This window comes from Salmo salar, chromosome 15 (assembly GCF_965601325.2).
Source record: "Salmo salar chromosome 15, fSalSal1, whole genome shotgun sequence".
NCBI classification, from domain to species: domain Eukaryota; kingdom Metazoa; phylum Chordata; class Actinopteri; order Salmoniformes; family Salmonidae; genus Salmo; species Salmo salar.
Genome location: NC_138305.1, coordinates 50,717,310 through 50,730,538, shown reverse-complemented (window position 1 = coordinate 50,730,538; position 13,229 = coordinate 50,717,310). Strand labels below are relative to the sequence as shown.

At 41.0% G+C, this 13,229-nt stretch overlaps 2 protein-coding genes across 6 annotated transcripts in view; one reads left to right on the top strand and one right to left on the bottom strand.

The window, feature by feature from the left end:
* Positions 1 to 3,002, bottom strand: part of itpk1a (inositol-tetrakisphosphate 1-kinase a) — a 65,357-nt gene extending 62,355 nt beyond the window's left edge. Inside the window, exons 1-2 of one of the 5 annotated variants that reach the window (XM_014145058.3) lie at positions 1,767 to 3,002; positions 890 to 1,010 (exon numbers count right to left, since the gene is read on the bottom strand). In XM_014145058.3, the coding sequence (XP_014000533.2) occupies positions 890 to 984 (95 nt within the window). In that variant the 5' untranslated portion in view covers positions 985 to 1,010; positions 1,767 to 3,002. Of the gene's footprint in view, positions 1 to 889; positions 1,497 to 1,766 lie in introns of those variants that run through there. The other 4 variants (XM_014145057.3, XM_014145059.3, XM_014145055.3 and 1 more) reach the window with 4 other exon arrangements.
* Positions 3,003 to 3,214: 212 nt separating this feature from the next.
* The window catches only part of lyset (lysosomal enzyme trafficking factor), a 29,417-nt gene continuing 19,402 nt past the window's right edge, over positions 3,215 to 13,229 (top strand). Inside the window, exon 1 of the mRNA XM_014145063.3 lies at positions 3,215 to 3,531. The gene's annotated coding sequence lies outside the window, so the exon portion shown is untranslated. The remainder of the gene's footprint in view (positions 3,532 to 13,229) is intronic.

Genomic DNA, 13,229 nt, shown 5'->3' with positions numbered 1-13,229 from the left:
AAATGCTGAAGTGGTAAAGTCGATCACACTGTTTATAAGCGTGGCTAAGTTATTTTGGGTCGTAAACACTATTTTGAGTTAATTCTGAGGGAGGGTGTTAATTTTACAGTACAAGGGAAGGGTCATGTGAAAATATTTACAATGTTTGGGGGGGGGGGGGGGGGGGCTTAATGACACCTTCATTTGGACCAGCATAGCCACATAGCCATCCTCACAGGGGGAGGGTGCACAAAGTACTGAAAACAGGGGTGCCAATAATTGTGACACCTATTTTCTTTTATTAATTTAAACAAAATACATTTGAGAAATTGTATTAGTACAAAATAATATAATTTCCCAATTTGTTGGAGCATACACTATAGCTCAGTATTTGTATCATTTATTTTATACAGTCTTATCTTCACCAAGGGTGCCAATCATTTTGGACCGGACTATGTCATGTCCAATCACTGGCTTCAGTAAAACGTCATAGTCCATCTGAATAACCTGTAAAACCTGTCTGCCAGGTAGCCTCTCTGAATACATGTTAAGACAAGCTTGCCACACCCTGCAACTTCTTGAGGTGAAGATTTGGGGTAAAAGTGTATTTTTGTTAATTTTTTAGGGGCTGCTGCAGCACCCCGGCGATGGGTCAACGTGGAAACATCTGGATGAAAATCACTGACTGTAATCCAATCACATTGATATTATTATGCATGTCCGACTAGGGAAAACGACTAAACTGTCCCTCTAGAAGGCAGCAACAGCCTCTACATCTCAGCAACAGGTTTCACACGGTAAAAGTCGTGAAACCATTGTGAAGTGACGGGAAACTATTGGCTTAACGTCACGAATACGTTCGTGGTTACGTAATGTATTGGTAGGCTAATAGCATGTGAAATGTTCTTACCTGCACATGTCCACAAATACCAGGAAATTCATCTTTTTGATCTTCTTCTCGCTGAGCCAGTAGCCCACTCTTCTGCCCTTCAGAAGAGTCTGCATCTCAATAATATGCGTTGGTGCCCTTGCTGACAATGACATAATGAAAGATAGTTATTCATAAAAGCCAGCTCTTCTTGCCGTTGTTGTGCCAAAGATAGCTAATTCTCCCCTGAAATGTTTTCATTCTTGCAAACTGTGAGCCCTTTAAATACCCTAGACACGATCTGTATTCCAGGTATGCACCATAGGCTACTCCAGCTGTATTTCAGGTAAATCTGGTTACCAACAATCCTTAGTGCAGGACACTAACTGACCACGATCTCCCTTCCAATTGTGTCCCTCTCTTGCCCAAAGTGCCGATATTCCGTGCCAGAAACATTTGCTTTGAGAAATTGAATGCATTTACGAGTCATTTATAAGTAATTAATTCATTTCTTGATGTTTATCGGATTAAGTAGCCTAAATGTGACTCCAGACGTGAATTGTGGCTGAAAATCGTAGGCCTACAAGTGCTGTAAACCTTCCGCGAGCTTGCAAACGTCTGTTGTGCGCATAGGAACGGGAAAAATGCTCACTCCATTGCTTTGAATCACAATCAGAGGGGGAGACCGAGAGCGCTCGATTGTTTTTGGAAGTGGCCGATATTGGACTTGTACAAAGCAACTTGGTCAGTTTCTGCTTATGAAATATTGGAAAAATGCATAGAACCTCTTCAAATTAGTGTTAGGCTATAGCCCTATTAATTGTAGCCTTTGTGTAGCCCAGAAACCACCAAAACATAACACACAAATAGGCTATTTTGGGTTAATACTTGCTAGCCTACAAAATTAGACACCACGTACCTGATCTGGTCTTCACCGCAACAGGTCCCTTGATTGTTGGTTAAGATGAACAGTCAAATAATTGCAAGAGAACCTGATATGCCCAAATGGTCAGCTCAGAAAAGATGATGCATTGGACGCTATTCCTATAATAACAGGCCCAGATGAATTGTGAAAAGCTTTTAATAAACTTGAATGTCGTGCTGTCATATCAGTGGGAGGAGGCACCAATTAAGTTACCTATTGGGTGACACAATCAGCTCAGCTGTCAATTCACTCAATCCATAGATTGAGGTGGGTGAAATGGGGAAAATATGCTAAAGTGAACATGGTCAAAATTGCGCACACTGGCTAAATAAATGTTGATGATTGTTGGATGATATCTACACAAAACGGTAGAAAGATAAGATAATACCGGTAGACTACTAGGCTAAGGTGCACTGCTCACATTGCGACATCTAGTGGTAGGCCATTCATTTGACAGACAACGGGTAGACTATATATTGGAATACTTTTCCTGGCATGCTGTACTGTATGAATGTGGATGTGCAACACAAATGCATACAATTTTGCGTGCATACAGTGCCTTATTAAATACGTATATATCCCCCTTAAAAACTCTATATTCTAGTAGCCTACACAAGCAACATATCTTATTTCAACTTCTGTGACGCTGTTGTATCCCGAATATCGGGTCGTCACCAGTTACCGAAAAATACATGTCTGTAACTATAAAGAACAAAGACAATTTCAACGATTTTACCGAGTTACAGTTCATATAAGGAAATCAGTCAATTGAAATAAATTCATTAGGCCCCCTATCTATGGATTTCACGTTGTCCGTACATTTGCCGCATTCAAAACTACTAGGAACTCCGAAAAACACAAGGTCAAATCATGACGTCAGTGATCTTCAGGTCGGAAAGTCGAAGATCTAGAAAGAGGCCCGAGTTCACCAATTGGAATTCCGAGTTGGATGACGGTTCAAATCAATTATTTCCAGTCGGAGCTCGTTTTTTCTGAGTTCCAGTTGTTTTGAACGCACTGAAGTTAGACATGTACAAGTTCCCAGTTGTTTTGAACCCGGCATTAGTCAGTACGGTGCATTCTACAAAAACTCGGACAAGGACCTCTCGTCTTCAAGGAGTCAAAAACCCAACATGAGCACGAATTAAATGAACAAGAAGCTCAATTTTAAAACCTATTTTCCAGGATTTGAGATAATTAACGTGTACTTTCGAGCAAAATAGGCAGGTTTCTCGACTCAAACCCTGACCTTTAGAAGGGATTACGCGACGACCAGTTTAGCAACCTGTGACGCAAACTGACAACATAAACGCGATTGGTCGACAGTCGGCTGGGCGGAGCGTTATACATTTCTCCATTCATTTCCTGTTGGTATATATGCCGCGTTCAAAACAACTGGAATCTCGGAAATCCCCGGCTTCCAAGCGTTCAAGATAACTCGGAAAAAATGAGTTCCGACAAGGAAAATTCGTTGTGAACTGTCACCCAACTCAGAATATCAAGCGGAAACACGGGCATCTTTCTAGACTTTCCGACCTGAAGTCAGAAGTTCGAGATTTCCGAGTACCTAGTTGTTATGAACGCGGCATTATCTCATTTTCTAATGTCTCTGGTCAGTCATATGACAAGGAAGAAAGGCAATCGGTGTTGTTGTTGGTTTATTAAATGGCCTGGGGTTATGAAATAATATGAACATGGATTAAAAATGAAATCACAGCAAGTTGCCTCGTCAACGAAACTGTTTGTCATGTAAAGAAAGGTGAGCTTCATGGCTAGCTAATGTTACACACTTTCCATCTGTCAAATCATGTGGTCTACCATTTTCAGCTAACTAGGCTTACGTTAACTTGACTGCCTAGCTAGTTAGCCAGAATCCGACTAGATGTTAATTACATTCTCTCTCTAGTCGTAACGCGGCGCGAGATATAATGTACCTCAATCCAGGGATGGGGGATGACACTGTACTCCTAATTATCCGAACTAACAAATCTAGAAGATTCAAATACAGCAAGTTTCTCGTCCGCATTTTAGGCTAGCTAATGCTATAGCAGCCCATTGGATTCCATGAAAATGCGACGTCTAGCGTTGGGGGTGAGTAGTTACCGGAAGGGTTGTCTAATCAAATGGGTTGCTGTAGCATTAGTTAGCCTAGTATGCTGGCAAAAAAACTAGCAGTCATTAAAGTCTAGCAGTATTTTAATCTTCTCTATTTGTCAGTTGGGATAATTAGGAGTGCATTGCCATTGAGGTACATTTTCCGTGCCAAATCTCACGCCGGATGCGCGTTGTCCTGATCGTGGCATTAGCAACGTTTCGACTAGACTAGAGAGATAATATGATGAACAGGGCCTAAAATTAACACCTGCCAAATGCGGGTAGATTTTAGCATTGGCGGGTAAAATGTATATTTCATAGCCACGTTGGCGGGTGGTCAGGGCTCTACAGTGCGAGCATTTCACTCGCATTTGTGAAAAAAATAGTATGATCACATTCCTAGTAAAATAACTGCCGCATAAGCAGTTTTAAAATTATTTCCTCCGTTTTGTTTCATAGCTGTTAAATTAATCGCACAAAGTCAAATAACTACGAATCCTATATGTGACTGACCAGCTCGATTCTATCTTCTGTAGCAAAATGTGACATTTTGTTTTTTACATTGGATAAAAGTAGAGACTCCGAGTTAGAAAGTGGTATGAGGAACAAAGGGAAAGTAATTATGCTTTGAAAGTTGATTAACTTGTAACCTCACTTTTGAGAAAATTGAAAAGTGAGGTTACAAGGCCCTTGAATGTTTTGGTACACCTACTGGAGAGCTCTTTTTTTGTCTACGCCCACTCAGCATCGTTCACCACCCTCTTTCCCACCTATCTTTTTAAGGATTCACATGTGAGGCCATGTACTAAACAACCAAAGATTTCAAGACTAAAGGCTGGTTTATACTACAGGTGTGTTTGTATATTAATCTGGAGTGCCATAGTGTGCTCTGGGTGTTCGTACACTCAGAGCGTTGTCAGATTGTCCGTTCGTTAATTCAGAATGTTTTGCTCCCGGAGCGTTCAGCCTGGTGCTGTGGTGAGCTACCCGAAGAAGCGTCCCAGCCCATAACGTTAGCTAGCTGGCTTTAGTTAGTCCACCACCTTGGCATTGGATTGTCTGCACATTGCTGGCTAGATAGCTAACGTTAGCTGGCTAAACAGTGGAAAAGCATCTGTCATATGAAGATTTGACAGCCAACTAGCTAGCTAACTTGGCTCTTTATCCATGGCAGAGCGCACACTGGATCCTCTGGCTGAAGAGTAGGGTTGATCTGAGCGTTCTGTTCTAACAGTAGCAGTCATGCACCCAAGCTAACATTGGCTAGCTTGCTAGGTACTTCCAGACACAAATGCGAGAACAGCTCACTCTGACCATTTTACTCACCCTAGCAGAGTTGGTTAACCTCTTACATCTAGACGTTCCGCTAGCGGAACACCTGCTCCAATATCCAATGATAGGCGTGGCGCGAATTACAAATTCCTCAAAAATACAAAAACTTCCATTTTTCAAACATATGACTATTTCACAGCATTTTAAAGACAAGACTCCTTTATCTAACCACACTGTCCGATTTCAAAATGGCTTTACAGCGAAAGCAAAACATTAGATTATGTCAGCAGAGTACCAAGCCAGAAATAATCAGACACCCATTTTTCAAGCTAGCATATAATGTCACAAAAACCCAGAAGACAGCTAAATGCAGCACTAACCTTTGATGATCTTCATCAGATGACACACCTAGGACATTATGTTATACAATACATGCATGTTTTGTTCAATCAAGTTCATATTTATATCAAAAAACAGCTTTTTACATTAGCATGTGACGTTCAGAACTAGCAAACTTCCGGGGAATTTGCTAACAATTTACTAAATTACTCACGATAAACGTTCACAAAAAGCATAACAATTATTTTAAGAATTATAGATACAGAACTCCTCTATGCACTCGATATGTCCGATTTTAAAATAGCTTTTTGGTGAAAGCACATTTTGCAATAGTCTAAGTACATAGCCCAGCCATCACGGGCTAGCTATTTAGACACCCGGCAAGTTTAGCACTCACCAATATCAGATTTACTATTATAAAAGTTTAATTACCTTTTGTCTTCGTCAGAATGCACTCCCAGGACTGCTACTTCAATAACAAATGTTGGTTTGGTCCCAAATAATCCATCGTTATATCCGAATAGCGGCGTTTTGTTCGTGCGTCCCAGAAACTATCCGAAATTGTAAATCACGGTCGCGCGCATGGCGCAATTCGTGACAAAAAAATTCTAAATATTCCATTACCGTACTTTGAAGCATGTCAACCGCTGTTTAAAATCAATTTTTATGCAATTTATCTCGTAAAAAAGCGATAATATTCCGACTGGGAATCTCCTTTTCGGCAAACAGAGGAAAAATCACAAAGACGGGGGCGGCCAGGGCACGCGCCTAAGCCCACAGTCCCTTGATCGGCCACTTGAGAAAGGCGATAATGTGTTTCAGCCTGGGGCTGGGATGACGACATTCTGTTTTTTCCCGGGCTCTGAGCGCCCATGGAAGACGTAGGAAGTGTCACGTTAGAGCCGAGATCCTTAGTAAAAGATAGAGATGGCAAAGAAGTTCAAGAAATGGTCAGACAGGCCACTTCCTGTAAAGGAATCTCTCAGGTTTTGACCTGCCATTTGAGTTCTGTTATACTCACAGACACCATTCAAACAGTTTTAGAAACTTTGGAGTGTTTTCTATCCAAAGCCAATAATTATATGCATATTCTAGTTAATGGGTAGGAGTAGTAACCAGATTAAATCGGGTACGTTTTTTATCCAGCCGTGAAAATACTGCCCCCTAGCCATAACAGGTTAAGCTGTTTTTGTTATCCACAGTATTAGTGACTGCACCTGTGCTGCTGGCAACAATTTAATTGTTTTTTTTGCCAACATTTACCGACACTGGCCATAATCAACAGCTGTTGAGTGTTCGTAAATTCGTCAGTTATTCTGCACTCTGGCACACTCAGACGAGAGGGCTCTGAAATCGGAGTAGATAGCCAGAGCGAATTTACCAGCTATGTCTATCGACAGTTGTTGCAGTGACATCATGAACATTCAATTGAAATGGTTACTTGTATAGTAGTGGAGTCTTTTGTTTAGACGTAGCTAGCTAGTTAAACAATGAACCATAATCCCAACTCATAACATGGCTAGCTAAAATTAGGCTATAAACTAGCAATGCAAATGGCTCTGAGATACAAATAATAGTACTATACAGATCATACACAATGTTAGCTAGGGACCCAGCCAGCTAACGTTAGCTTAACTTGAAATGAAAACAACTTTCTGATAAAATTAGAAATGTGTAATATCTGAAAATGTAGCTAGCTAGACTATCTACTGTATATGTGGATGGACGCTTCTCCCTCTGTCACGGATGCCATGGTTGTCCTTAGTTTGAAGATGTAATCCAGAGACAGGTGTTTTATACAACAGCCTTCTGTGTGTTCTCTTTTCGACTCTGTCGGCATATTTGCAATCAAACGGCAGATTGTTTTCCTTCTCTTTAGCTGTCATACTGAAATAACACTGATTTCAAAACTCGGTCCTCCAGAAAGTGGTGAGCAACACTTATGCAGTTCTACTACGTGAAATCTTGAAAAAAAAGTAGTGTTAGAAAGGATTACCAACACATACTGACCAGCTCATGATCAAATAAAATACATTTTTATTTGGCAAATGCGCCGAATACAACAGTAAAATGCTTACTTACAAGCCCTTAATCAACAGTGCGGTTCAAGAAATAGAGTTAAGAAAATATTTACTAAATTAAACTAAAGGAAAAAATATAAAATAAAAAGTAACACAAAATAACAATAACGACGCGATATACAGCGGGTACCGGTTCCGAGTCAATGTGCGGGGGTGCAGGTTAGTCGAGGTCATTTGTACATGTAGGTAGAGGTAAAGTGACTATGCATAGATAAAAAAACAGCGAGTATCAGCAGTGTAAAAACAAAGTGGGGGGTCAAATGTAAATAGTCCGGGTGGCCATTTGATTAGATGCTTGGGGGTAGAAGGTGTTTACATTTTACATTTTAGTCATTTAGCAGACGCTCTTATCCAGAGCGACTTACAGTAGTGAATGCATACATTTCATTTTAATTTTTTTTCCCCGTACTGGTCCCCCGTGGGAATCGAACCCACAACCCTGGCGTTGCAAACACCATGTTCTACCAACTTGGCGCTCTGGTACCGCTTGCCGTGCGTTAGCGGAGAGAACAGTCAATGACTTGGGTGACTGGAGTCTTTTACTATTTTTTGGGGCCTTCCTCTGACACCACCTAGTGTATATAGGTCCTGGATGGCAGGAAGCGTGACCCCAGTGATGTACTGGGCGGTATGCACTGCCCTCTGTTGTGACTTACGGTCAGATGCAGCTGTAGAACCTTTTGAGGATCTGGGGACCCATGCCAAATCTTTTCAGTCTCCTGAGGGGGAAAATGTGTTGTCATTTCCTCTTCATGACTGTCTTGGTGTGTTTTGACCATGATAGTTTGTTGGGGATGTGGACACCAAGGAACTTGAAGCTCTCAACTCCACTACAGCCCCGTCAATGTTATTGGGGGCCTGTTTGGCCCTCCTTTTCCTGTAGTCCACGATCAGCTCCTTTGTCTTGCTCACATTGAGGGAGAGGTTGTTGTCCTGGCACCACACTGCCAGGTCTCTGACCTCCTCCCTATAGGCTGTCCCATCGTTGTCGGTGATCAGGCCTACCACTGTTGTCGTCAGCAAACTTAATTATGGTGTTCGAGTCATGCTTGGCCACACAGTCGTGGGTGAACAAGGAGTACAGGAGGAGACTAAGCAAGCACCCCTGCAACTACACATTAGCGTGGCAGATTTTTTAAATTCTATTTTACCTTTATTTAACTAGGCAAGCCAGTTAAGAACACATTCTTATTTTCAATCACGGCCTAGGAACGGTGGGTTAACTGCCTTGTTCAGGGGCAGAACAACAGATTTTTACCTTGTCAGCTCAGGGATTCAATCTTGCAACCTTACGGTTAACTAGTCCAATGATCTAACCACCTGCTTTACATTGCACTCCACGAGGAGCCTGCCTGTTACGCGAATGCAGTAAGAAGCCAAGGTAAGTTGCTAGCAAGCATTAAACTTATCTTATAAAAAACAATTAACCTCTTGGGGCTAGGTGGGACGCTAGCGTGCCACCCGTGGTGCACTCCATCAACAGCAGGTGCATTTCAAGAGCGGCAAATTTGAATCCAAATAAATGTCAAAATTCAAATTTTTCAAAAATACAACTATGTTACACCATTTGAAAGATAAACATCTCCTTAATCTAACCACGTTTTACGATTTCAAAAAGGTTTTACGGCGAAAGCATAAATTTAGAGTATGTTAGGACAGTACATTTACAAGAGTTGTGTGTAATGTTTTGTCAAGTCAAAGACAGGGTCACCAAAACCATAAAACCAGCTAAAATGATACACTAACCTTTTACAATCTCCATCAGATGACACTCCTAGGACATTATGTTAGACAATGCATGCATTTTTAGTTCTATCAAGTTGATATTTATATCCAAAAACAGCGTTTTACTATGGCATTGATGTTGAGGAAATCGTTTCCCTCCAATAACCGGCAGTCAAGTCAGCGTCACAAATTAAATAATTAAAATTAGAAAACATTGGTAAAATATTATATTGTCATTTAAAGAATTATAGATTTACATCTTTTGAACGCAATCAACTTGCCAGATTTAAAAATAACCTTACTGGGAAATCACACTTTGCAATAATCTGAGCACTGTGCCCAGAAAAATACGCGTTGCGATACAGACTAGACGTCATGTTGGGGAGATCTAAAATCGAAAATACTATGTAAATAATCCATTACCTTTGATTCTCTTCATCAGATGTCACTTCCAGGTATCACAGGTCCATAACGAATGTAGTTTTGTTCAAAAAAGCTCATCATTTATGTCCAAAAATCTCCGTCTCGTTAGCACATGATGTAAGCCAGCCGGACTTCTCGTCATGAACGAGGGGAAAAAATATATTTCCGTTCGTTCAAACATGTCAAACGTTGTATAGCATAAATCATTAGGGCCTTTTTTAACCAGAACATGAATAATATTCAAGGTGGACGAATGCATAGTCTTTTATAACGTATTGGAACGAGGGTACCCAACATGAAGTAGCGCGCCAGGTGTCTAATGGGACATCACCGTTCCATGGCTCTTGTTCGGTCAGATCTCCCTCCAGAAGACTCAAAACACTTTGTAAAGGCTGGTGACATCTAGTGGAAGCAATAGGAAGTGCCAAAATATTCCTAAACCCCTGTGTTTTTCAATGGGATAGGTTTAAAGTCAATACAACACATCAGGTATCCACTTCCTGTCAGAAAATGTCTCAGGGTTTTGCCTGCCAAATGAGTTCTGTTATACTCACAGACACCATTCAAACAGTTTTGGAAACTTTAGAGTGTTTTCTATCCATATATAATAAGTATATGCATATTCTAGTTACTGGGTAGGATTAGTAACCAGATTAAATCGGGTACATTTTTTTTATCCAGACGTGCAAATGCTGCCCCCTAGACCCAACAGGTTAATCAATCATAATCACTAGTTAACTACACATGGTTGATGATATTACTAGTTTACCAAGCCTGTCCTGCGTTGCATATAATCGCTTAGGTACACGTTGCTCCAACCATAAACATCAATGCCTTTCTTAATCAATACACAAGTATATATTTTTAAACCTGCATTTTCAGTTAATATTGCCTGCTAACATGAATTTATTTTAACTAGGGAAAATGTGTCACTTCTCTTGCAAACAGAGTCAGGGTATATGCAGCACTTTGGGCTGCCTGGCTCGTTGCGAACTGTGAAGACTATTTCTTCCTAACAAAGACAGCCGACTTCGCCAAACGGGGGATGATTTAACAAAAGCACATTTGCGAAAAAAGCACAATCGTTGCACGACTACCAAACCATAAACATCAATGCCTTTCTTAAAATCAATACACAGAAGTATATATTTTTAAACCTGCATATTTAGCTAAAAGAAATCCAGGTTAGCAGGCAATATTAACCAGGTGAAATTGTGTCATTTTGCGTTCATTGCACGCAGTCAGGGTATATGCAACAGTTTGGGCCGCCTGGCTCGTTGCGAACTAATTTGCCAGAATTTGACGTAATTATGACATAACATTGAAGGTTGTGCAATGTAACAGGAATAACGTTTTGTTTTCGAGATGATAGTTTCCGGATTCGACCATATTAATGACCTAAGGCTCGTATTTCTGTGTGTTATTATGTTATAATTAAGTCTATGATTTGATAGAGCAGTCTGACTGAGAGATGGTAGGCAGCAGCAGGCTCGTAAGCATTCATTCAAAATAGCACTTTCGTGCGTTTTGCCAGCAGCCCTTCGCAATGCATTGCGCTGTTTATGACTTCAAGCCTGTCAACTCCCAAGATTAGGCTGGTGTAACCGATGTGAAATGGCTAGCTAGTTAGCAGGTGCGCGCTAATAGCGTTTCAAACGTCACTCGCTCTGAGACTTGGAGTAGTTGTTCCCCTTGCTCTACATGGGTAACGCTGCTTCGAGGGTGGCTTTTGTCGATGTGTTCCTGGTTCAAGCCCAGGTAGGAGCGAGGAGAGGGAAGGAAGCTATACTGTTACACTGGCAATACTAAAGTGCCTATAAGAACATCCAATAGTCAAAGGTATATGAAATACAAATCATATAGAGAGAAATAGTCCTATAATTCCTATAATAACTACAACCTAAAACTTCTTACCTTGGAATATTGAAGACTCATGTTAAAAGGAACCACCAGCTTTCATATGTTCTCATGTTCTGAGCAAGGAACTTAAACGTTAGCTTTTTTACATGGCACATATTGCACTTTTACTTTCTTCTCCAACACTTTGTTTTTGCATTATTTAAACCAAATTGAACATGTTTCATTATTTATTTGAGGCTAAATTGATTTTATTGATGTATTATATTAAGTTAAAATATGTGTTCATTCAGTGTTGTTGTAATTGTCATTATTACAAATACATTTTAAAAACCGACTGATTTTAATCGGTATAGGCTTTTTTTGGTCCTCCAATAATCGGTATTGGCGTTGAAAAATCATCATCGGTCGACCTCTAGTTTATAATTAATCCTCAGGCTGTCAATTGTCTAAATAATCGATAATATTTCAACCGGACAATAGCGTCTTCAATAGAAAGGAAAAACAACGAAGGGCGCGCACTCGGTCACGTGCGCAACCCAGCTCTGCATTCTTCCTCAGTCCACAGACAGAAAGGTCTCATTCTTAATTTTTCAGAAAACAAGCCTGAAACAATGTCTAAAGACTGTTGACATCTAGTGGAAGCCATAGGAACTGCAATCTGTGTCCTAACCCATTAGATACTCTATAGGTGTTCAATTGAAAATACTCACATCAAAAGAATCCCACTTCCTGGATGGATTTTCCTCAGGTTTTTGCTTGCCATATCAGTTCTGTTATACTCAAACATTATTTTAACAGTTTTATAAACTTTAGTGTTTTCTGTCCAAATCTACCAATTATATGCATATCTTAGCTTCTGGGCCTGAGTAACAGGCAGTTTACTTTGGGCACGCTTCTCATCCAGACGTCGAAATACTGCCCCCAAGTCATAAGAAGTTAACTGCCTTGTTCAGGGGCAGAAAGACAGATTTTTACCTTGTCAGCTCGGGGATTCAATCTGGCAACCTTTCGGTTACTAGTCCAATGCTCTAACCACTAGGTTACCTGCTGCCCCGGTGTGTTGTTGTCTACCCTTACCACCTGGGGGCGGCCCGTCAGGAAGTCCAGGATCCAGTTGCTGAGGTTGGTTTAGTCCCAGGGTCCATAGCTTAGTGATGAACTTTGTGGGCACTATGGTGTTGAACGCTGAGCTGTAGTCAATGAACAGCATTCTCACATAGCTGTTCCTTTTATCCAGGTGGGCAAGGGCAGTGTTGATTGAGATTGCGTCATCTGTGGATCTGTTGGGGTGGTATGCGAATTGGAGTGGGTCTAGGGTTTCCGGGATGATGGTGTTGATGTGAGCCATGACCAGCCTTTCAAAGCACTTCATGGCTACCGACGTGAGCGCTACGGGGTGGTAATCATTTAGGAAGGTTACCTTTGCTTTCTTGGGAGCAGGGACTATGGGGGTCTGCTTGAAACTTCTAGGTATTACAGACTGTCAGGGAGAGGTTGAAAATGTTCACTAACACTTGCAGTTGGTCCGTGCATGCTTTGATTACACGTGCTGGTAATCCGTCTGGCCCCGCAGCTTTGTGAATATTGACCTGTTTAAAGGTCGTCCGGAACAACTCGTGCCCTCATGCATGCTTCAGTGTGCTTGCCTCGAAACGAGTGTAAA